We start from the raw sequence: 26188 nt of genomic DNA on the forward strand, positions 1-26188 counted from the left end.
CCATTGTTTCTCAGTTTAATCTCTACAGTTTAGACTAACCTGCAACGATTGAATCGATTCAGCCTTGAGCTTTCTGCCTGTCTGTCCTTAGCCCCAGTATCTACTACCACTGATGACCAGTAAGAAAATTCCCTCTACACACGAGTGGAGATGATGTCTATGGTTTACAGGCAGACTGCAGCCAATGATGTGCATAAACAAAAAACTAGAATGCCAGTGGTACAAAAACTATTCTGAATCTACCTGCGAGCAGCACAAATAGCTCTTTGTACAGTTACACCAGTAAAGAAGGTGAAAATGAGTTTTATGTTCCTCAAAAATCACATAGCGGGATTGCAGCCAGTAGAGATGTTTCACACAGTGACCTGGCAAATCCACCCAGGCTGTATTGCTGGAGCACCTGACCCAAGCATCAATCAGTGCAGTGTCAGCATACTGTACTGATAAGATCAAATGAATACATACAGGACTAACTGAGAAACAAAATTCTACCCTTGACCACCACATGTTACCCTATCACTCTGTACCAGATTTGGACCCAGCATTCTTACTGGAGATTGCACAGTCCAGAAAATACTATAGTTCCAGCCTAGGAAAAAGACCCAAGCCCCTCCTGAGTAATAAAAGCTACCTAAAAATCACTGTACCCACTGCTAATGCAGTGTATTTCATGCTTTGTCCAGAGAACCACATCTGTCAAGTTCCTTGAAAGATGGAATAATTTATGCAATGTTTAAGAAGCCATGATTCAACCATGAAGATATCTGCAGCTACTACAAAAAGCAGATTTTTCCTTTAAAAAGAGAGAAGTGCTGGGAACACCATGAAACCCATTGGGGACTTAGCTGTTGCTATTGATTTTTTTTACATGGAAGGCATTATGAACAAAAACACCTTAAGATAGATAGAAGCAGTTTGGTAGTGTTTACTTTGAAGCACTTTGCATCGTTAGCAGATGTTGATCCTACTAACTTGTTGAGGAAGGTGATCTATTAGCTCACCTGGCTTATAAATACAGGTGGAAGTGTCTCCTGAGAGATTCATTATTTTGTTTCTTTAACCAGGCTGCTATGGAACTTTGGTTACATTTTGCAGTAGGAAGGCATTGCTATATATAAGCTTCCTCTCTGCATGTATGTGTATTCCCAGTTAAGGCATATGGAAAGTTCTTTGCTTTGCTCCCTTACCTGAAATTCCTGAGTCAAATAAAGACTCCGGTCCCTGGCTACAAACAGACTTTGTCTTTGTAGTGCCATAAACATTTTTATGGTGGCACAAAATAAAAGCAAACAGGTGCCTATACCCTTTTGTCACACAGCAATGCACAAATTTGTGGCTGTGACAAAAGGTGGTATACATTTTTGTCACTATTTTGCAGTAGATGGCGGTACATTTTAGGGCAATCTGAAGCTGCCTATGCTTCCAACTGCTCCGGGCAGGTGCTCCTGGGGCTTCAATCCTGCATACTGTAAACATTTCCCACTTAGGATTAGGTGCCTGAAGCCTTTGTATCACCTGCCCTGGCTTTCCATGCTTGCATAGTTATGCCCTGACTATTGGCTTCAGGATTAGGCCCCAGGAGCAATAGGGGTTTGACCCTGTGGGATAACAAGTGATGTTTGTTTTGCCCAACGAAGCAAATGCATGTTGGTGCTGCTGATCTGCTTATTGTGACAATGTCTATTTATAGCTTATTTGGTGCAAGGCAGCACTGGTCAGAGATATCCAAGCTATTTCAGTACTTCTAGAATCAGAAATAGTATACTTCAGTTAGCAATGTCTAAGCTAATAGTATACTTCGGTTAGCAATGCCCAAGCTAATCAGCTCTGCTGAGCAGCAGCATATTTTAGCTGAGATGCATTGTCATGATAATATGGCTTTACTGCTTTAGATTTAGGAGCTAGTGAGTGCAGAGCTAACTCAAGTATCACTCTGTGGCATTGCCTTGTACTGGATAGACTATTATTTGAGGTAACATGTTCACAATAAGCTTAAGTTACCTCTGCAAGGTTCAGTGTTTTGCTGTGTGGGTACACCCTTTGTATCGAATACTCACAAGTGCCTATGTACTTCTTTATATTCATAAGTTACTCACTTTTATGCATGCAAATTAAGCATTCCTGTATGAACAATACTTCTTTTAACTTTGGTTGCTGAAAATTAGTTGATTTTGGGCACATGATGTTTGTAGTGACTTAAGTAGAGGGATATAGGAAGAGAGAGAGGCAGAGATTGATTTTAGAGTGCTCCGTTTATTTCCCTGAAGAGTTTAGCAATCTAGCCATTTGTATATTCTTGTCTGAATTTGTAAATGTGATTACTAAAAGATGATTTTCTTTTCTCTTCTTTCCCCTTTTTCAACTTGGGCAGCTCAATGTGGTGTTGCAATCTTGCATTTATTCTAGAGTGTTATCAAATCCAGTAAACTGTGATTGACAAATCTAAGATAATGAAATAGTTCACCTGTGCCACTGGGGACCTGTTAATTCAGTTTGCTTTTCAACAGCTTATTAGGTATGCCCATTGTTTGGACCCTGAAGACTGCCTTGATACAGAACACTGTGACTAGTTCAGTGTAGAATCACTTAGGGACAGAAACAAGTTAGGTAATTGATTAAATAAATTCAATAAACTTTCTGCACTATACTCTTGACCCTTTGGGAGAAAGAAATAGCAACCTTTAGTTCAAATACAATATTTAAAATGTAAAAACTACTTTTGGTAGGTATGGTATCCTACTTGAGGTTAAATGTCTTCCTTTTTAAAGTCCAAGGGCTGATTAAATTAATTGAGACGAGGATTGAAATAAGAATTAAATTGAGCCCAGAGGGAAGATGAAAAGGAAGAGATGAGAGTAAATTTTGTTAACAGGTCTGTTTCTATAATTCAACCTGAAACACCTTCATCAAAGCTATTCAACCTCTCCACTTACTTTTTAAAAAAATCTTTATCACTGTAAGTACCTATATTTTTGCATTTCTAGTGTTTTATGAGATCAACTTCCTTGCTGGGGCTTGTTGGAGACTAGGCAGTTGTCCAGCTTCCCACAGCCCTAGGGATGGAAGTAGCTAGTAGCTTGCTCCTTCCAATCCAAACATCCTACCATCCTTTGATGGATCATCTCTATTCAAGTTCCCACTAGAGTTGTGTGTGCATCTCAAGCACTTGAGCTCAGAGACTTTTTTTTGTGTATGCACCCTGCCTTTTCTCACCCTCCAGCCCCTAAACTAGGGACAGAAGTTACACATACACCGGTTTAAGTGATCAGAAACTGATTTAAACCTGTAACAGAAGAGAAGTTCAGTGCACATAAACTAGTTTTAAAATGGCCAAAACTGGTTTATGTAAACCTAGTTGAATGTAGTAACTTAAATGATTTGGGTTGAACAGGCTTATGGAATTTCTCTACCAGATCCCTGCTTGATTTAAGTTAAACTAGATTCCTCCAGCATCCCAGCATGCTCTGGAGCCCTAGTCTGGGCTGTGCTGTCTGCTTCAGAGAGCAGGGCTGGCCCCACCCATCTGCTCTGTAGCCCAAGCAGGGGCAGGGATGTGGCCAGACACTCCCAGCATGGCCCTAGTAAGGCAAAGTGGGCAGGGAGGAGGTTAATTCTTCCCTCCTTCCCTTCACCTTCTTCCCTGCCCCCACAAACACGGTCTGCCTGTTCTGTCTGCAGGCGAGTGGTGGAGGCAGAGGGGGTAGCCTGGGCTTTGCAGACCTTGGCTGCATTCCCCAGGGGTAGAAGGAACAGAGGGAGGAATTAACGCCCTCCCTCCTGCTCCCTTTGCCTTAACAGAGCCATGATTCATAGATGTTAGGATCGGAAGGGACCTCAATAGATCATCGAGTCTGACCACCTGCATAAGCAGGAAAGAGTGCTGGGTCTAGATGACCCCAGCTAGATGCTCATCTAACCTCCTCTTGAAGACCCCCAGGGTAGGGGAGAGCACCACCTCCCTTGGGAGCCCGTTCCAGACCCTGGCCACTCGAACTGTGAAGAAGTTCTTCCTAATGTCCAATCTAAATCTGCTCTCTGCAACCTTGTGGCCATTATTTCTTGTAACTCCCGGGGGCGCCTTGGTGAATAAATACTCACCAAGTCCCTTCTGTGCTCCTGTGATGAACTTATAGGCGGCCACAAGGTCGCCTCTCAACCTTCTCTTGCGGAGGCTGAAAAGGTCCAGTTTCTCTAGTCTCTCCTCGTAGGGCTTGGACTGCAGGCCCTTAACCATACGAGTGGCCCTTCTCTGGACCCTCTCCAGGTTATCCGCATCCCTCTTGAATTGCAGCGCCCAGAATTGCACGCAGTACTCCAACTGCGGTCTGACCAGCGCCCTATAGAGGGGAAGTATCACCTCCTTGGACCTATTCGTCATGCATCTGCTGATGCATGATAAAGTGCCATTGGCTTTTCTGATGGTTTCATCACACTGCTGACTCATGTTCATCTTGGAGTCCACTAGGACTCCAAGATCCCTTTCCACCTCTGTGCCACCCAGCAGGGCATTCCCTAGGCTGTAGGTGTGCTGGACATTTTTCCTCCCTAGGTGCAGCACTTTGCATTTCTCCTTGTTGAACTGCATCCTGTTGTTTTCTGCCCACTTGTCCAACCTGTCCAGATCTGCTTGCAGCTGTTCCCTGCCCTCCGGCGTGTCTACATCTCCCCATAGCTTTGTGTCATCTGCAAACTTGGACAGAGTACATTTCACTCCCTCGTCCGAGTCACTGATGAAGACATTAAAGAGTATCGGTCCAAGGACCGAACCCTGCGGGACCCCACTGCCCACACCCTTCCAGGTCGAAACCGACCCAATCACCACGACTCTCTGGGTGCGACCCTCCAGCCAATTCACCACCCACCGGACTGTGTAGTCATCCACATCACAGCCTCTTAACTTGTTCACCAGTATGGGGTGGGATACCGTATCGAAGGCCTTCCTGAAGTCTAAGTATACGACATCCACCCCTCCTCCTGCGTCCAGGCGTTTCGTAACCTGGTCATAAAAAGAAACTAGATTGGTCAGGCACGATCTGCCTGCCACGAACCCGTGCTGATTTCCCCTCAGCATAATTTGTCCTGCTGGGCTCTCTCAAATGTGAGCCATGCTAGCATAGTGTCTGGCCATGCCCCAGCCCCCACTGCTGGAGCAGCAAGGGGAGGGGGAAGGGCAGCAGCCATTGTCAGGGTGCCCAGGAGGAAGTTTATTTCCCCCCCCTCCCTTCCCTGTCCCACTGGCAAGGACTGCAGCCCCATTAACACTAAGGAGGCAGGGAGGGGGTTAACTCCCCCCCACCCCCCAGGGGAATGCAGCTTGGGCAGAGCAGCCCCCCTCCCCCCACCGCTGTGGGTTGGGGAGGGGGCTGTGTGCTCCTGCCCAGCCTGGCCCAGCTTGGGCACAGGGAGTAGCTGTCACTGAGCTGGAGCCACTAGAGATGGCCCTGCCCCCACAGCTTGGGGCAGCCTCACTCAGCCCTGGCCAAGGCAGCTGCATGGTTGGGCTGGCCCATGGGGGTGGAGCTCTCCCCAGCAGCTACAACTCAGTGATGGGGAAGCTGAGCCCTGTCAGTGAGAGGAGCCTGGCCCAGCATGCATGGGTGGTAGCTGGCCAGGCAGTGGGATGAGCAGGGCTGGCCTGCTCCCCGTGCTCAGGCTGAGAGAGACTCAGATTCATAGACATTCAGGCTGGAAGGGACCTTGGAAAATCATCAAGTCCAGCCCCCAGCCCCAGGGGCAGGAAGTCAGCAGGGATCATAGGATCCCAGCAAGATAAACATCCAAATGTCTCTTGAAGGCATTCAAAGTAGGTGCTTGAACCACCTCCGGCAGCAGTCTATTCCAGGCCTTGGGGGCTCAGACAGTAAAGAAGTTCTTCCTTATGTCCATCCTGAAACGGTCATGGAGGAGTTTGTGACCATTCGGCCTTGTCATCCCTTGGGGTGCTCTGGTGAACAGACGTTCCTCCAGATCCTGGTAAGCACCCCGATAAACTTAGGTGGCCACCAGATCACCCCTGAGCCTGCGCTTTTCCAGGCTGAAGAGTCCCATGGCTGTCAGTCTCTCTTCATAAGGTCTGTTTTCCTGACCTCTGACCATGCGTGTGGCTCTTCTCTGGACTCTCTCAGGTTTTTCCACATCCTTTTTGAATTGTGGAGCCCAAAACTGGATACAGCACTCCAGCTGCAGCCTCACCAAGGCCAAACACAATGGGCAAATGATGTCCCGGGATTTGCTTGAGAAGCATCTATGGATCCAAGCCAGCGTTTTGCTTGCATTACTAGTTGCAGCATCACACTGAAGGCTCATGTTTATCTTGTGGTCAGTCATGACCCCCAAGTCCCTTTCTTCTATAGTGCTAGCCAGCGTAGCACTGCCGAGCCTATAAGCATGCTGCAGGTTTTTCTTCCCAAGGTGGAGAACCTTGCATTTTTCACTGTTAAACACCATCAGATTCTCATCCACCCATTTCCTGAGCCTGTCAAGGTCAGCCTGGATCACCCTCCTGTCTTCAGGTGTGGGCGCTTTACCCCAGAGTTTGGTGTCGTTAGCGAACTTGGCCAGTCCGCTTCTGACACTGATGTCCACATCATTAATGAATATGTTGAATAGTATAGGCCCAAGGACAGAGTCTTGAGGGACCCCACTGGTCACAGCGCACCACAACGATAGACTTCCATCAACCAACACCCTCTGGGTCCTATCACGGAGCCAATTCCCCACCAAGCAGATCATGGTGAGGCCAAGGTTGCAGTTAGCCAATTTTGCTAACGGGTGATCATGGGATACCAGATCAAAGGCTTTTTTAAAGTCAAGTTATATGACATCAATCTCTTCTCCCTTGTCCAGGTGATAGGTCACCTGGTCATGAAATAAGATGAGTCAAGCAAGACCTACCCACAACAAACAGGTGCTGGCTGTCCCTCAGGATGTTGCCATCGGCCAGTCTGTTAAGGATGGCCTCTTTGATAATCTTTTCTAAGACCTTCCTCAGGATAGAGATCAGACTGATGGGCCTGTAGTTTTCCAGATCTACTTTTCTCCCTTTCTTGAAGACAGGCACCACATTGGCTTTCTTCCGGTTTTGGGCACTTCACCAGAGTGCCAGGAGTTCTCAAACATCCTGCCAGGGGCTGAGCTATGATGCTCGCCAGCTCCTTGAGTACCCTTGGGGTGTAAGCTGTCAGGGCCAGCTGACTTGAAGGTATCCAGCCTCTCAAGGTGTTCCTTCACGAGGTCAGCATTGATGGAGGGTAAGGAATCTCACTCACCCGGGCCTCCCTGTCCCATAATGGGCAGGGGCATCCCATGGGACTTGTGAAAGACCACCTTCCAGCCTCGCTGCCACCAGCATCAGCAGTGTCTGCAGGAGCTTCCCGCTGCCACACTCCTGCTGCTGCCATACTCCCCCAGCTGCCGGGGGCATGAGTCATTCATGGTTAACACTTTCTATGTGAAGAAGTTGTTAGCTACCATGATGTACGTGGATGGAAGAGGCAGGCAAATGGAAGAGAACCTTTTTGCCCAAACCCTTTCAGGAAATAGTTGTACATAGAGCTCCTAAGTGGACAATGTGTAAATCATTTATATTTCATGATTGCTTCCTCACAAGGTAGTAATCCCAGCTCTCATAATTTTTAATAAGTAGGTAGGTGAAACTTGAAGTATTTTATGTCTAAAAAAGACTGCTATGATATCTGTGGTTGTCTGCTTATGAATTTTATTTGATTAGCCGAATAGATTTATAAGTAGACTTGTTTATTCAACATCAGAAATGTTAATAAGGTATGTACTGTGTCTGCTAGAATCATATAAGGCTGCTCCTACATTCGTGGGGTTTGTTTTTTTTTTACCAAAAAGCCAAAAGTTTATCTTTAGGATGATATTTCCTAATTGTCCATGTTTCTTATATTGCTGAGCTATTCTTATTTCCAAGGGGATTTGATTCAATTCTGTTCTATTCTGCTGTATTAAAAAATGATGGAAAGCTTTACAGTTTTGGTAAGCATTCAAAATTTGTTAAAAAAATTAAAACGTGTTAGTTATCCTGAAATTTCTTCTAAGAAAAAAACACTTAATATATTGCCTCTTGTCAGCATGGTACACAGTAACTTTAATACATAAATGCACAGCAGTTATTTTGGGAAAATTACACTTAGCTTAATGACTCCAGAAAGGGTAAGAGTACCCATGTTACTTTCTGTTTCTGTCTGTGCAATTGCATTTTTAGATGATTGGGATCACCGTGTCATCAATAAATATTTGCTAATAATGCTGTTAGATGTGTAACTTCTGTAGTATTAACATATTAGCTGATGGATTTATTGAATATTCAGTTACACTGAAAAAAACAGAGATTTAAGCCTTGTATAGGTGTTACAATTATAGTGAGAAACAAGCCCTGTTAGTGCTGCAGATAGTGATCATACAGTCATTCAAGCCATTTCTTGCTGAAAAAGTATGGTGATTCCTTGATGAAATGTAGTTCTCTCAGCAACATCTTAGCAGCACAAAGATTTTTAGTGCCACATGTAATGCCTGTACAGTTACGCATAGCACGACAGAGCATGGCTCAGTCTTCCAGCATTCCAGAAGGCTTTGGTCCTTGTTCCCCTCACCCTGCTTCAGAGTCTGTCATACTGAACTCTGCTTCCCAAAGGTTGAGGAGCTGGGTTCACAGATCACCCAATGGATTTGCTGCTTAGTGCTGTCTGTTTTTGTGAGCAAGATAAAATATTTCCTGTTCCCTGGGGACAGCAGGATGTGCCATGGCTGCACTATGCCTGAGCCAGATGGGACCAAGGAACCTGGCACAGGCCAGACAAAGACGCACCACGGGCCATATTTTGCCAACCCCTTGTTGAAGCACTACGTCTCTCTTTCTCTCTCTCCCACCTTCCTTCCCTCCCTCCTTCTTCACATGAGGTACTGAATGGGAGCAGATGTTCTTTGAGGTGTGCTCCCTCAACTATCCTCTAAAACCATGTAGATCACACTGCAATTTTGGAAGAAACCTCAAATATCAAAAATTAAAACACCATAATGTGGAACCTTTGCTAAAGTTTTTTTATTTATTTTAGTTGATTGTCTGATAATTACACTGATGCAATGCATGTTCAGCTTGCATTAGTAATAAAATTATCCCAAATAGAACCATAATATTTAGAATTTCAGTCTTTCAGACATGACTTCATTAGTTGATTGAAATGCATTTGCTTGATATACATATAGAGTAAATGCAGGATAATCACAGAATCTCTTCTAATCTATATTGAAGAATAGTTGCTTTGGGTATGAAGGCAGTTCTGGAAATTCAGACATAGGTCCAACTATCTTAATTATTAGTATGATAATATGAACTCTAGAGGGCAATTTTGTTGAGGTATGAAATTACTGTTTGATTTAGATTATATACATGTTTTAAACCAAATTACTTCTGGCACTCATGATATTAGTGATCCCAGTGATATGACTCTAATAATCATTTTATAAATGTGCATATTTGAATGGAGGATAACACAGACTTTCTTTATTAAATAAATGAAAATTTGCTTAATCCACCTGTGTGGACAGGAAGGATGACTGACCTAGGTTTCCTTTTAAACCGGCACTGGCAGAAGAGTTCAAAAATGCCTTGAAACTGATTAATTTAGTTAAAGTGCTAAAGCTAACATCCTAGAATTTCAATCCCCTTAAATTACTGCTTCGCTTTTTGCTAAATGTATTTCTGAAAGGTTTAATATGTATCTCTTTGCTGGTAAATTGCCGTTCATTTAAAAGAATTAGTTAGCTCACTGCATAAAGGAGACTGTAAGTATTATTTAAATAAGCATCAGCCTATTTCTTCTTATTTTAGCTTGCCCAAAATGAAACATTCTCAGAAGTTTAAAATACTTCAAATTGCCTTTATGAATTCATGTTGGAGTAAATAATTTGGGTTTTCAACCTCTGTATACCCTCAAGTTAAGTTAGGTTTTTCTCCCGACTGTCACAAATATTAACATATGCTGGCTAATTGGTTTAAGAGAGAACTTTGTTCTAGTAGACTCACTAGTTAAATCCTAGTCACTGATTCACTTTCTGGTTGCTATTTTTTAAACACTCTCTGGACAACTGTTTGAAAAGGGATCTTCTGCATCCATTAGAATCTTATTTTTTATCTATTTTGTATCACCTCATGCCTTGGATTATGACCAGATTCGTTGTATAAATGTACCCTGCATTTTGCCTGACTTCAGGCTAACATAGCTAACTACTTGTCTCAAATTCCTTATAAACTAAGAAAGCTGGATATTTTTGGTGAGGTGCTGCCAGCCCCCTATTTAATTTATTTTAATTTAACTCCTATTTAATTTATTTTATGCTTTCATTCATTACTGGTCCTTTCTACATCGGCTATGGACCCTGCTGGGTCAAAGCTGGGGGGAGGGGAGGGAAAGTTTTCTCTTTCTGAATGTATTTTTGGGTGGAAAACAGGAATGCAGTTCCTTGATCTACCAGTCTGGTGCCATCCCCTGGCACTAAGTTTTCTTTAGAAATGATTTTTCAAGAAGACAAAAAAAATAAAATTTGTTTGTTTTGTAGATCTGTTTGTTTTGATATCTACTGCAAAAATTGATGTTAATGGGTTCTTTTCTGAACATTTTAGTTTTGCCAGTCTGACTAAATGGGTAAATCAGCTCTAGACCCCTTTAATTGGAAAAAATGGTTTTAAATTGTCAGTTAAAATTAATAGTTACTAATATTTTAATAATATTTGATAGTTTTTTTGACTTTGTTATAAAGATAGCACTGAAGGAACTCATTCTGTGAATGGGGCAAATAAGTAATAACCTGTTTGCTAGATTTTTATGGTGGAATTCCTAGAGGAGCTGAAAATGTGCAAGATCATCTCTAGAGCCAATCTGAATTCCATTTGAGCTCATGCATATTGTCTATTTAACAAAAAGATAGGATATTATGCACCTTATTTTCTCACATACACATGCAACTTTCCCCCAGAAAACTTGATAGGGGGTTTAAAGGATCGTATAATGTCTCATAATGGATAGATTGTTCCAGTTTCTTGTTTCACATGTGCATGGAAAGAAGAGATGAAAAATGTACTCTTTAGTACTCATCTTGGAACAATGTCCTTTGTGGATAGCCACCAGCATACTGTGTTTAAATTATAGGCTGAGCTTCATCACCGTAGAGAGAAATCAAAAAATGTCTTTTGGGTCTATAGGTACAACCCCTTCACCAAATCCTATTTATTATGTACCATTCCTTTACATGGTCTATCCCAGGGGTGCTTAATGTGTAGCCCACGGGCCAAATGCTTCCTGTAGAGCCTTTGCATCTGGCCAGTGAGGATCCCCATAAGTTGGGAAATTTGGTGGTGTGGGAGCAGTGGCCACTGTTTCCCACTGCCAGATTTCCCCATCCCCGACAGCCAGATCTGAGCCAGGCCACACCCCCTTCTATCCACACCACTGGCTTGGACTTGGGGCTAGGACACTCTCCTTTCACACTTGTTCAGGTGAATGGAGCCAGGCCTTGCTCCCTTCCCCCTACAAGGTTGGGTTAGGGCTGGGCCATGACCCCTTGTCCTTGCAGGGCTGGATGCAGGCTGGGCCATGCCCCCTTCCCCCATGAGGCTGGATCAGGCCAAAATCCCCACTGCAGCCTCCACGTGGCTGGATGGGGCCCCACTGCACCTGCTTCAGCTGCAGGATCAGGGCCACTGGCCACATGTGGCCCCTGCCTGAACTGGGCACTACCCATCCTGGCTGCCACGGAAAGAGGTTGAGCACCACTGCCCTAGCCTTCTCTTGCGTGCCTAGCCACCTCCCCAGATTGATGTGTGCAAATACAGTCTAAAGTCATATCACTGACTCTCATTGTTCCAGTGCCCTGTCAGGTAGATTAGCAGGAGCTCCACCACGCAGGAAATATGACTGTGTCTTGTTCCTTTAGGAGGGTGAAAGGAGAGAGGTTGGGAGGTTTTTTTGACCTCTTCCCTCTCTTCTGCACTGTCACAAAACTTTCTATTTCTTTTCTACTCTTGGTAACTACAGGTCAGGGAGTAAATATAATCTGTTGTTTTCCTGCAAGATTAGAGTTGCCCTCTCTTCACTGTTTCTCCTGCAGGTCAAACTGATCATATTGTTATGTCATGGAGAAACTGCACTGTGGGTGCATCTACATGAGATGCTTACTGCTCAGTAGTGTGTCATGGCAAAAAATGTGCTAATAAACTACTGCTCAGTGTTATTAGGCTGAAGTGTAGTAAGCGTCATTAAATAACTGTGTGCTAGCACTACTGCATGGTAATTCTAGGTACTGTACATTTAGTTAGTACTTTATTAAGGAAGTACTAAAATGTGCAGTATCTAAGATGCATTAATGAATGTGTAGACATGCCTGTGTTGCCTAGAACTAATTTTACATATGTTTTAATAGTGTTGCAGTTCTTTTGGAAACAGACACAATATTTTTGAATTCAAGATGGACTGGAACTTTAATCTAAGTGTATGTACACCCTGAAGGCTGCAGCATAGCTTAGAGATACCTGAGCTAGTATTTGAACCAGATAATTTGGGTATTGCAGGCAGAATAGTAGGGATCTACTGAGCTCTAGGGGTGTGCAAAACCGGCTATATTCGATTTGGATTCAGCCCGAATCAGGGGATAGTGATTCGATTCATTGATTCGGATCACTGTCCTTATTTGATTCAGCCAAATCCAAATCTGAAGATTCAATGCTGATTCAGAGAATCAGCGATTCGGCCATAGACACAGCTTTAAATGTCTTTCCTACATGCATCGAGGTACCAGGCATGGCTCATGAATGTTGAGATGGTGGGGCGGATGGAGCATCTCACCGGAGCACCAAAGTATTTCCAGTCTACTTCCAGGTCCACTGCCAAATGCACGGGGGCCCCCCCAGACCCCCTGGATCGATGATCAGCCACAGAGGGACCTTGGGTGCCTCCCAGGAGGTACTAGTCTCTGAGTCAGGGGGGGTGGGGTCCCCTGCGCGCTCCGTGGCGGACCAGAAGTGCTTCTGGTCCACTTCAGGGTCCACCGCCAAGCACGCTAGGGACCCCTGCGATACTCATGGGATACTCCATCTGCCCCATCATCTCAGCATTCACAAGCTACCTGGTACCTTGAGGTATGTAGAAAAAACATATAAAGCTGTGTCTATGTCTGAATCATCGAATCTCTCCAAATCGATCTGGAGGGTTCCGATTCAATTAAAAAAGATTAAAGAGTCTCCTGATTTGATTAATTTTCGGAGATTCTGCTGCTAAATCGAGCCAAATCTCTGCCAAATTGAATCAGCTACCGAAGCTTCGCACAATCCTACTGAGGTCCATGTGGTCTAATTTAACCTGATTCTCAGATGGGTAAACTATCCCATACCTCGCTTCATGTTGCTATAGACGGACTGTTTTCATTACTGAAACAAACTCAGGTATGCTACCTGGCACTCTGTAGTTTAAATATACCCTGACTATACTACCTGTTTTACTTCCATTGTTACTTTACAATTTAAAAACCGCATGCCATCCACAAGACATGATCTTGTAGTTGCCTCTGATTTGTAACTAAGTTACATTTTCATATTCGCTTTTTGGTTAGAAAGTGTGTGTGCGTATGTGTGCGATATTTATATAAGTAATACATAGGTGCTGTGTTTAAATAGAATTCCATATCAGTGGGAGATACGGTTGCTAAGTAAATTTATAATGAGGCTTAAGTGGCTCCTGTTTTAAAAATGACATGGGTATTGCTGTCAAAAGCTATTCATTTTCATAAATCTTAATTGGTCGGATCAGCTAGCTGCTTGGTCTCTCTGCTAGATGACATCACAACTGTGATTGACAAAGGGACTAAAATGGTGGTTTAGTAAGTCATTTTCAACATCTTTTTACTGTAACTGATTAATCTCTTTCTAGTAGAGAAACCAAGTTATCTGCATCATAGATTTCTAGGAATTGTAGAAAGGGGGTCAAGAATGCTCAAAAAGAGGGACTTTGAACAAAGTTCCAGCACTGTTTTCTGCTTCAGGGATTTTACAAAGTATCATTTATTAAATAAGCAGGCTATTACAAAAATGTATGTTTGAAAGGGAAATGGCTATACATTACTGTACTTATTAAAATAACAAAAATCATTATTTACTGTTTAATACCCTACTACTTTGGCATGAATTGTGTGATTAACATTGACTTTTGTTTTGTGCATTATATACAAAATCCAATTTAATGTGTCCATTATTTGTGGCTTTCCATGGCTATAAACAGCATTTTAAACTTACTTTCAATATGTTGACAACTAAATTAACAAACTGATATCAGCATTTTCTTAATACGTCTTAAATTCTGCAGTACGAACTAAAAATTCCTAGCATAGAAAAACGGACAGGATCAACCAGCTCTTTTGGGCAGTTTGTACCAGTTAGGCAGGGCACGCCTCTGCCTTCTAAAATAAGTAAACAGGGCCTACTCTGCCTTCTTAAATAAGGGCAGAAGACTGTAACAAAAATGTGAACAAATACTATTTAAATTATGTATACCTATTTGCAGAAAAAAATGGCTTTGGGAGCTTGAAACTCTGCAAGCCTGTCCTCAGAGTTTCTTCTGAATTTTTCAGTGGTGAGAGAGATTTCTTGACAATGCTACATTTTTGTCAAAACAGATACTTTTTTATTAACACTTCTGTTGATGAATTCACTTTTTCCAATAACAGTAATCTTGGCGTTGAAAAATTCCCAGTCACTAAAGGTCCTTGAAGATTCCCTGCTGGTTTATTACAAGTATAATAGATGTAGTTTCTTCCACAATCAGTCCTGAAATCTGCTTATGGCAGAAGAAAGGCAAGGTGGCACCTTAGAGACTTCCTAGTTCAGAAAGATGTTAGCTTTTCTAGGCAGCAACCTACTTCATCACATGTTAAAAGAGAACTGGCAGAAAGAGATGGTTTATAGAGAAGAGAAAGGGACAGGGGAAAGAGACACTGCTAAGAGAAAAAGTGAGTTGGTATGATCAATTGAGATGAACCAAGGCAGTTAAGACCTTGAGGGACGCTGGAGTTAACAGCTAGTTCAGGTAATCAGATAAGAATCTATTGTCCATATTTAACACAGTCCAGTCAGTGGAAGATTTCTTGTTCTGCAATTTCACATTCAGGTTGGTTCTAGAATTCTTTTGTTTAATGACACCTTCTCCGAGGTCATCAATGGAATAACTAGAACAGTTAAGTGTTCTGCCATGGGCTTTTGTTGGGTTTTTTTAATTGATTTTGAATCAGTATCTATTCATTCATTCATGTAGAGATTATCCCATCTGTCCAATGTGGACAGCAGATGTATGTGACATTGGTGGAGGAAGAGTTCAATGAACCCCAGTGTCTCAAGGTGTTAATTGTCTTGTTCATCTCAGTTGATCCTATCAACTCACCCTTTACCTCTCTTAGCAGTACCCCCTCCCCTAAGTGGGAGGATTGGGGTTCATTCACCTCTTTCACCACCAATGTCATCTATACCATCACCTGTTTACAGTGTCCCTCTGCCCTCCACACTGGACAGGTAGGGTAATCCGTAAGTAAATGAATGAATGGCATCATGAATTTGAAATCAGTTCCCTTTCCCTTCTTTATAAAAACCCTCTCTTTCTGCCAGTCCTTTTTGTAGTGTCAGGTTAGGTGGCTGCCCACAAGAACTCATGTCTGTCAGACCTAGTTACTCTAAGGTTTTCTTCTGCTTTACCTTCTGCCTGTCTTCAGACTAATATGGCTAACCAGCTCATGAGATGTTAGTCATACTTAGTTGTGTTGTCCCATTAACAAAAATGGAAATCCTTTGATATTTGAATAAAAATTAAACCAAGCAAATAAATGCCGAATTGCTCTTAAATGTGTGCATCAGTTAAAGGGGTTGAGAAGAGCTCTGCCAGCTGTTCCAGATGAATGGTCGCCCACTGATGATGAATGTTTTTACTTAGTGGGATGGAATAAAACTCTTAACACTGGAAATATCAGTAAATTTTATGGTATGGATTTATGCTTTTCCCTCCTCCCCCATCACTTTCCCTTTAGCTTGAAGAAGTACAGCTAGACTTGAAGACTTGATAGACTTGAAGAAATAAAGTTATTTTTCTAAATTTTTATTTAAACAATACATTTACTTTTATTTTCTTTTCCTAGGGAATGAGTGTGAGAGATGCATCTTTGAAGGAAATTAAGGTGTCTAACATTCGTCGATTTGTAGCTTCTTTTAATGTGGTAAATGCCACAAAACAGGATGCTGGCAATTACCGCTGCATGATTCGCACAGAAGGAGGAGTGGGAGTATCCAACTATGCAGAACTGGTAGTCAAAGGTACTTTGGAATATAATATGCATGTACATATTTAATACCTAAAATAATACCATACAGTTAATTAATAATTGTCACCTATCACCCACTAAAGTCAAAAGGGAGTGTAATAAAATAACCTCTTGTATGTATATCTCTAGCAAAAGATTATGGGAAAGGCCCTTGTGAGGAGGCATTAAATGCACCTTCTGTTTGTATAATAAAAATACAATTTAAATATATAATGTATATTCATAAATGTGTACTTGCATGTTTTTTTCAAAAGAGATATAAATATGTTCTTGGCAACTCATCTCTCTTGTGGAGATTGCATTCTAAAAATATATTAACTGTGGTTTAAGAGAGAATTATTTACAGATAAGGGAGAACACTTAAATACATATATTCAGAATATGGGAGGTTCTATAAACATCAGGAAACTTTTAAAATGTAAACAGAATGCATATGCAATGTTCAGTTTGTTACAGAAAACAGTACAAATATTATTATATTGCTTAAATGTATTTAAATATACTTTGATTATGTCTTATTTTTTACTGGGTTTTTAAGTGAATATGTTAGTAAGATTTTTAAAGAAAGACAAGTTGGATCTTGGGAGAGCTGTTTGACAGTCAGGCATGCAAGGTAGCCCACAGACAGGTCATTAGCCAAATAATCTATCATATCAAATATTTTCTGTTCACAACTTGCCCTTTCCAAAGTCCATTATTCCTGTCTTTGTCTTGGTCAGAGGCTGTTTATGGGGAATATGCACTTCCTGAAGTGGAGCTGAAATGGAGCTGGGTCAACTGCTATATGATTGATGTTTAGTTGACTGGGAATATTAGGTTTTACATCCTTCCATAATATATTTTCTCTCCGTCCAATATTAATGGTGTCTTCTTTGGCAGGAGAAGAAAGACTTTCTCCCTAACAAAAAATCAATATTTGGTGGCTAAGATCTACTTGGAAGTTCTGGAAGAGAATTTTTCCTTGTCCATAATATCAATTTTTAGAAAACAACATCACTATTCTAAGCAGGGTTTTTTCCTTTCTTCTTTTGGGATCCAGTGCAGTGGGCCACATGGCACCTGGTGGGGACAAAGAAGAGAGATCCACTATCAGGACAGAGAAAATTAAATTAAATATTGCTCTGCAGCTTCTGCTCATGGCTTTTACATTTTATCCTTAAGCCAGAGGGCTAACACTTCCCCCAAATGGAAGTGTTCCTTTTTGGAATAATGGAAATATTCCTCTGAATATCCACAGCCTGCATAGCTCAGATTACAAATACATTGGGCTAGGTAGAGAGACTTACTATTTAATTGATCTAGAATGTATATTTATCCTCTTCCTACCTTCTTTGTATACTGCTGTAAACCTACTTGGAACTATACAGAGGTCACCTGAAGACCTTTATAGTTTTATTCAAAGAAATACAATATGAACAGAGAAGCAACAAATTGGGCAGGGGGTAATACTGGAGACCAAAGCTCGAGCAAACACCTTGTTTCTTAAATCCATATAGAGAGATTATGCTTTAAGGAGGGATTTGAAACGTAAGAGATCTCTATGGCTATGATCAGAAGTCATGGGAGATGCAGGGGCTTGTATGAAAAAAGGATTATGAAGGGTATACAAAGAAAATGATTAGGAGAAAAGATGAGATGGAATTAGGACCCTCTACATGTTACAGCTATTACACGACTAACTGGTTCATTGTGCAGTTAACAGACCAGCTACATATACAGAATACCAATCATGCCATAAAAAGGTCCAACCAGCTATAAAGCTGGAGCTTGAAAATGTGTACTATCTTTATAGTTGGTTTCTATCCAGCTTTAATTTGCATGTGTAGCAAGGAATACATTACATGAAAGCTATCTGATGATGTTCCAGCATCCCAGGGTGTATTGCTCCATCTTACTGTAAAGTTATCTGAAAAAGAATAGAAGGAAATACCTGCCTCAGCATAGAATAGATCTACGCCCCAGATTTGTTCCCCCTACCCAGTAGCAAGAAGCACAAAAGAAATTATACCCTCCCCCCCCACCCCCACCATGTGAGCAGGGAGCAGGGACACTCCTACCCTGCCAGAATGCATCCTGAAATTCTCTCGGGCAGCAGGGAACGTGAGGAGAGGAAGGAAATTCCCTGTTTTTCCCCAGTGCATCAGGAGTAGGGTTCCTGGGTCCCATCCCTATGTAGCTGCCTGGCTGTGGACTCCCTCAGCCTGATGGACCATGCCACGCTGTCCTGCCCTCAGGGGCAGGGACAGGCTGCAGAAGCAGGAGGAGGGAGGAAATGGGAGCCCAGAGACTCTAATGGCAGCAGCCTCTGGAGTGATTGGAGGGGGAGCTGTGCTTAGACCAGGAGCCCAGGGGCTGCCCTGGGTATGTCAACAAAGCTCATCAGGGCTCTGTTGATGTTAAAGCTCCACTTTGTCCTCTCCTGCATGTAGCCATCCCTGCACTTAACCCTTCATTCTCTGCACAAAATAATGAGGTGAACTGAGTCAACATTATAACAACACGAACGCAGTTGACACAGAAGTATTAATACAAAATCTGTAGTCAATCACGGATAATCAATTTGAATCTACAGATGAAAAAAGGAAAGAATCTAAGGGAAGAGGTCAGTATCATAAGAAATATCTGAACATGTGGGTTTGAATGAGTCTACACTTGAGAGCATGTAGTAGAGGGAAACAAGGAGGTGGCCATGAATGGAAGTGCATGAGATTCCAATGAAGGGGGGAGGTAGGTGGGGAGATAGAGCCTTAAAGGAAATTTTGAAAGTTGAGTCAGTAAGGTAAAAGGAAACCGTGGGAACATAGTTCAGTAGAAAATCAAGGAAAGGAGGGAGTGTACAGGAAGATATGATTGACTCTAGCAGTGATAACAGAAGGAGATATTTTAAAAGGACTAGGAAGAGGTCAATAGACATTCACAAAAAGTATTTCCTAATACACCACCTTATTTGAGATGTTTTAATATGTTGCCACTGTTTTTGGTCTGCTATATCTGAAATTGTTTAGCATATCATTATAGCACTTGGATCTACCCAGATTTTCCAGAAAATTTACACGGAGTAGCCTGACAGTTGCCCCTAACCCCATTAGCCAGTTGCAGCATGATAAAGTAATCATGGTAATACCTGTTGCTTGATCCCTTGCTTTAATGAGACCAGGTCATTCCTACTAAACCAAAAAGCCCATGCTGAATAATGTGCTGTAAAACCTTATAAGTCTATACGGAAAAGGCATTATAAAGGGATCATTTGTAAATATACTTTGTTATTGATGGTCTAATACTAAAAAATGCTTTTTGTAATTTGTTCAGCTGCTTTCTGCTATATTATACAGCAGAATTCAGAGAAAATTAATTGATTTCTGTTCAGGTATTTCTATTTTTGTTCCATTACCATCAATAAACCAAAAAAAAATGTACTTTTACCTGTACTGTAGTGCTTAGTATGCTTGGGAATTACTGATGGCTTAATAATAGTATAGGTAGACATAGTGGTGTAATTACTCCCCGCACTTCTGTGGAAACAATGAGCCTAATTCTCTTCTCATTTACAGTGGTGTAACTTGGCTGACTTTCATGGAGTTACTGTTGAATTACATTTCTAGGACTGACAGGAGAGTCAAACTCAGTATTCATAAGCTTTAAAAATTGCATACCCTTTAAGTTTAGCATATAGTGAATGTTTTATTATGGTTACTGAATCCTTGACTTAAGTAAAGTTGTAGCGGGTTTGGAATGTTGTCCTACCTGTGATAGTCCAGGAAATATATGACAGGCAAGGGTTAAGGGGTTTTTGGGGTGTTTTTTTTTCATTTCTTTTCTTGGTAATGTATCAGTTGGATAGTTGGGAGGGAGGTTTGACAAACTTTTTGGACATAAACCTCCTCAGGTCTTGGGGAGAAGTAGACACAGCTTGACCTAAATAATAGGGGAAAAATATGTATTACTCAATAAGCTAACATCTGAACTAGGTTGTAAAAGGTGGAAAATGGTTATTACCTGTTGAGTGCAGGTAAAAGGAGAAAATAGGGTAATAGTGGGTGCATCTACATATTGCCTTACAGCAACAAAGTGATGTGCTACGTCGCCGTACAGTGCGCTATTGTGACATAACAATCACTCGGGTCTACACCAGCTACGTCACTGTAGTAGTGAAATCTAACTGCGCGCTGTGCACACGGTGCAGTAATCTCCCATAAGGAAGTACTAAAGGAAGTACTAAAGCATGGCTCCATAGACACATCACCATACAGAGATGTGTAGACATGCCCAGTGACTCTTCCTTTGTGTATGAATGATGTAGTTGTGATGGTTCAGAAATCATGCGAGAGTTTCTTAGAGTGATACCTTCTATTGTACCAACTGTGTAGCTGGAATAAAGTTAGACAAGCTTTTGAGTGCAAGACATTCTTCCTTCAGTGTCTCGGACCCGAGATGCTAAAAAAAACTTTGCTTTCACTAAAATAGTAACAATGAAAATAATTCTTCTAAGTACTTGCTGCTTTTGTCATGTAAACTACCTAAATTAAACTAGGATGCATTTCACAGCATGATCTACAGTCACCTTGCTTTTTGTTGATTGTCATCGGTGCTCTAGGGACCAATGAAAGCTTGAAAAAAGCCTATCCGACCAAAATCAAATACTCTAAGAAAACAGATTTAAATCCATTTTAATGGTAATTTTAATATTGAAATACAAATAGTAGATGAATGATAAGATAATACAGGTTAGGCATATCAAACCACTGATTAAAAGCGGTCAGCAGCTCATCTAAACCATCTTTTAAAATAGTTGGAATAAAAAAAGATCAGTTTTAAATATAATAAATTCTAAGACACTCTAACAGGTGGCCAGCCCATCAGGGGAAAGAACATCCTACATAGGTTTCAAAGAACCACGCATCTTAGTTCACCTGCAAATGGATAGTTCAGCAAGAACCAGAGTGAAAGGCTTGAAGAGCAAATATTTTTGAGGTGGACCTAGATTTTTGTACTCAATTCTGGCCCCAACTTCAAAAGCCTGCTAAATAGTGCTAGCACATATAGAAATTTGCCTAATAGGCTATTTCATCATTGACATTAATTTAAATTCTGTCTGATATGGCCATTGGACATACCCTGCTTGTTGTCAAGGAATGCATCTATTTCTGTCCCAGGTATAAAATTATTTTTGTGGTCAGACTAGATCAAACTGGTACCAGACCACTAAGCTCTGTGCGAGCCAGAGCTGACCTACCTTGTCTAGTTGATCTTTCACCTACATTTTAAATTCTTTTTGCCTGTCAAATTTCCTCGCCTGTTACCACTTCCTTTGCTTCTGCATCTCTTAATTGTGTTTCTTGGTCTACCTTGATTTGACTTATGCTAATTATAAAGCAGGCTAAACCCATTGAAGGTCTTTATTTTGTTGTATAGCCATACAGCTTAAGGAAGTACAAATGCAGGTTCCTCCATAAGTAGGGCCTATGTGAAGTTTACATGGTAATGTGGATTAAAACTCTTCCTTTCTACTTCACTATTGATGGAATTTCACTAACTGGAATTTACTACATGTGCTTCCACTTTACATACATGAGTAAACCTCTCTGTGTGTCACATCTGGCACTATGCTAAATGTTCTGGGGGGCCAGAAACAAGACTTGTTTTAGTCAGTTGAAAGACTCCCATATCCAGCAGACTGTAGAGAGATAACCCAAGGAAACATAAAACAATCCCTGTGATTATACTTGGATTTAGGCAGGAAGATTCCTAGCATCGTTACCTTAAACTGAGCAAGGTTCTATAGCTGAGCAAGGTTGACTATTACAAAGCCAATAGAGTCCATGAAAAGATCAGAGAGCTGTCTGTTATTCCCAAATGTTATCTTATTAAAGAATTGTAAATGTGATATTGCTAAGCTTAACACCCAAAACACCTGCCATTGAATAATTAGAGAGGGCTTCAAAGATTGAGAGGAAAAATGATTTCCATAGTGTTGTTTGTGATGCCTCATGCTTTTTATGAGGGTGTTTCAGAAACTAATGGTAAAATGGCTGCACATGCCATATGTCTGTGACAAAGTGGGAAACTGCACAGCAGTGGAAGCGCTGATGGTACTATTATCTACTGCACCCATTGTTTACAAGTATGTAAAGAAGTGAGACGGACCACTACATGATCATTGCACATGAAACGGTTTTATTTCAAAATTGCTGTTAGTTTCTGAAACATTCTTTTATATAAAAGTGAAATACAGTGTTGACCACTTCATTTAAATTAATCCTAAAGTGAAACTTTTCAATTTATGTAACTGCTTATTCTGATGGGAAAGACTGAATAGAGATGGTGATTTGTCATTCTGTGTGTTCAGACAACACAATATCCTCATCTGTATTTGTCAGAGAATTGGATTGAAATGTCACTTTATCTCTATCTAATGAAAGATGTGAAATTGGACTTATCAGATCACTCACTGTAAAAAAAAAAAAAAAAAAAAAAAAAAGCAGTTCTTTTTTAATAGACAACATAAAAGTAATCAAACATTGACCAAAAGGAAAATAGTAGGGCAGAACTGATTAAATGTATTTGTTGAAGTAAATTAGGCTTCTCCATACAGTTGATGGGTTGAACTTTTCTAATAGTGGTCAGATCCAACATAGATTAGATTTAGGAGAACAGAACAAGCCTGTCTGAGCAGACATCAGATTATTACAGAGCTCAAACTGCTTATTGAGTTCAGACAAGGTAAACCCAGGTGTCAGACTTGTTAGGAGGAGTTTTGTTAGGTTTTTAAGTAAGGGCATGGAAGGGCAGCCATCTGTGCTGTTGGTGGCTTATTTCTGCATTTTGTCAAATGGGAGATTTAATACCTTGAATAGAATTGAACTATTTTAGACCTGTGGAACAAAGAATTTATTCTAAAATTGAGGGCAAAATAATGTTGAGGCCGTGGCTAGGCTTAAGAAAATATTAAAGGTCGGTCGTCAAGGGTGTTAATATTTTTAATATAATAGAAACTTAGGTATACGTGAGCACTCATCTAAACAGACAACCCCTTATTTTCTCTACCTACGTATCCCTTTGTCTTTCTTTCTGTCTACCTGTTTTTCTATTATCTAGTAGCACCACTTTTTATTAAGGTTGCCCCATTATAAATTCTTATTTTTAATTGCCTATAACTTCAGGAAATGTATGTAAGGAAAATGAGTATTGGGGATGACCAAGGGCCAGGGAAGAAAGGTGAGAGAAAGTGAATGACCAAGGATTTCTCTCTGGCTGAGCAAGAAAGCTGGACTGGAAGCAGACAGGGACGAGTAGTCCATTTCTGGGATCTGGACTTTCTGAGCAAAGAGACAGGGTGGTGGAATGAGAAGCCCAGGAGTTGGAATGGGGCTTGATTAGATCAAGAGAATGGGGCTGAGACAAGGAGTTAGGAGTTGGGAAGAGGCAGAACTGAGAGGTGAACAGGGTGGGGAGACTGGGACAAATGTGTTTGAATTTGGAGGGAACAGGCGAAAGTGTCAGTGTCCCTTAGAGAACACTCCCTATTGTGGGTTTGAGTGTATAGTAAAATGAAGGTATAGTTGCAGCATAAATTAGCACATGTAACAATAACAGTGGAGACTCTAGGTTTGTATTGCAATTTTTAAGCTCATGTTAAATTAATTTTACATTAGTGCAGTTTAGCTGATTTTTGGGGTTACTCTTGAATTACTTTGCTAGGGCTTATAGGAAGGTCAAATAAAGTAAAACCCAGTGTTTGTAAGTTTTGAAACACACATAATGTTTCATATATATCATCTAGTATGAATTTCTTTTCACTCAGTTCATAATTGAAGTTGTAACTATGTAAATGGTGCCTCTCAGTCTTCACTACTGCTGTTACCCAGGATAGCTTGGATTTTTGAACGTGGGGTACAATCGCACCATGTTTTTGCTTTGTTGTGTATTTAAGATTGTGTGTGCTTAGAGATTATAGAAGTACAAATTCAGATAGCACAGTTACAGTACAGTTATATTCTTAAAGCAGGAATTCAACCAGTTTCTTCTATATAAATAGAGCAGGAATACCTTCCTCAAATCTAGAGCACTTGCTCTTGGAGCATATAATAAATTTTTTCAGAATTTATACCTGTTAATTAATATTGAGTTCAGCTATTTAAAAAATTGGTCCTTTAAGATATTTTAGTTTGTCAGGTCATATTCTCATCCTAAATAATCTAAGAAAGTAGTAATGCCGACTTTTCATGTTTCTAGTTTAGCCAAAACTACCAGAAATTTGGTATATTGGCTATATTTGAAATTCTTTATGATGTTTAGGAGTTTTTCATTATTCCTTATAAGCTAGTTAAGAGTTAATGAATACTATTCTTTTGGAAAGATATCCTTGAAGAATAATTGCCTTCCTTCAAAATAGCTGCCATTTTTTATCATTTGCAAGAGAAAGGCGGCTTCTAGCTGTTTCACCCTAAACAGAGACAAACTATTTCAAAATGGCCATCAACTTTCATTGTCACATTGGGAATGAAGCCTTGATGTCCTCAGAGAAGATGGTAGCTCCTGCAACGATAAAAAATTAGGGGGAAAATATTGTCTTTAAAAATAAGGAAGGAAGATAAATATTAGGGCTGTGTGAAGCTTCGGTCCCTGATTCGATTCAGTGGAGATTCAGCCCAGTTTGGTGGCCAAATCTCTGAATCGAATCAGAACCCTCCAAATTGATTCGGAGAGATTCAGAAAGATTTGGCGATTTGGACACAGACGCAGCTTTGAATTCGATGCTGATTCAGAGAATCAGCGATTCGGCCACAGACGCAGCTTTAAATGTTTTTTTCTATATACCTCAAGGTACCAGGTGGCTCGTCAACACTGTGATGGTGGGGCGGATGGAGCGTCCCACAGGAGCATGTGGGGGTCCCCAGTGTGCTCAACAGCAGACCCAGGGTCTGCTGGAGAGTGCACTGGGGGGCCCCCCCGCACCCTTCCCCGGTGCAGCGACTGGTGCCTCCTGGGTCTTGGGGGTCCCCAGGGTCCCCCCAGCAGCCAACTGCCAAGCCAAGCATGGGGGGGGTTCCCCAGCGCAGTCCCTGGCGGACCCAGAAGTGTACTCAAAGTACTTCTGGTCCACTTCCAGGTTTGCCTCTGAGCACATGGTGGCCCCCCCCATGCTCCTATGGGATGCTCTATCTGCCACAGCATTGCAGCATTCATGAGCTGTGCCTGGTACCTCGGGGTATGTAGAAAAAACATTTAAAACTGTCTGTGGCCAAATTGCTGATTCTCTGAATCAGCATCGAATTTTTGGATTTGGCCACATCTACTCAGGGACAGTGATCTAAATCAACGAATCAAATCACTGTCCCTGATTCGGGCCAAATAAGAATTGAATATGGCCCATTTTGCACACCCCTAATAAATATTATTCTGCATATAGAAGTGGTATCTAAATATATTAATACAAGGCCCTTTGAAAATATCATTCAGCTCTTACTACCTCACCTGCTTTCTGTCTGCTAAACAATATCCTCTGAAGATAGAATATTCTGACATTCCTAATTTCTGATCATCTTTAAACTATTGTTTGATTTCTTTTCTCCTTCTCCAAATATGGAGTTTCCTCAAAAAATTGTTTGCTCAATATGGGCAAGATTCCAGCATTTCTATTTTTTTTTAAAAAGCCACTGCTTAGAAGTCAGGTACCTTGAAATCTTGAAACATACAACAGTGGACAAGTGAGTAATTAACAGACAAGAAATGTCTCTTTTGAGTGTTACAACTCAGTTAAATCCGAATTGTTTTCCATGAGGATAGCAAATGGCATCTGTTTGGCTCCAGGATT

At 41.2% G+C, this 26188-nt stretch overlaps 1 protein-coding gene across 13 annotated transcripts in view; it reads left to right on the top strand.

Annotated features, from left to right (window-relative positions):
- PTPRM (protein tyrosine phosphatase receptor type M) overlaps nucleotides 1–26188 on the top strand; it is a 725043-nt gene that overhangs the window by 287898 nt on the left and 410957 nt on the right. For all 13 annotated transcript variants that reach the window (XM_059724225.1, XM_059724226.1, XM_014606664.3 and 10 more), the window contains one exon: nucleotides 16192–16366. In XM_059724225.1, coding sequence (XP_059580208.1) covers nucleotides 16192–16366 — 175 coding nt within the window. The remainder of the gene's footprint in view (nucleotides 1–16191; nucleotides 16367–26188) is intronic.

This window comes from Alligator mississippiensis, chromosome 3 (assembly GCF_030867095.1).
Source record: "Alligator mississippiensis isolate rAllMis1 chromosome 3, rAllMis1, whole genome shotgun sequence".
NCBI lineage: Eukaryota > Metazoa > Chordata > Crocodylia > Alligatoridae > Alligator > Alligator mississippiensis.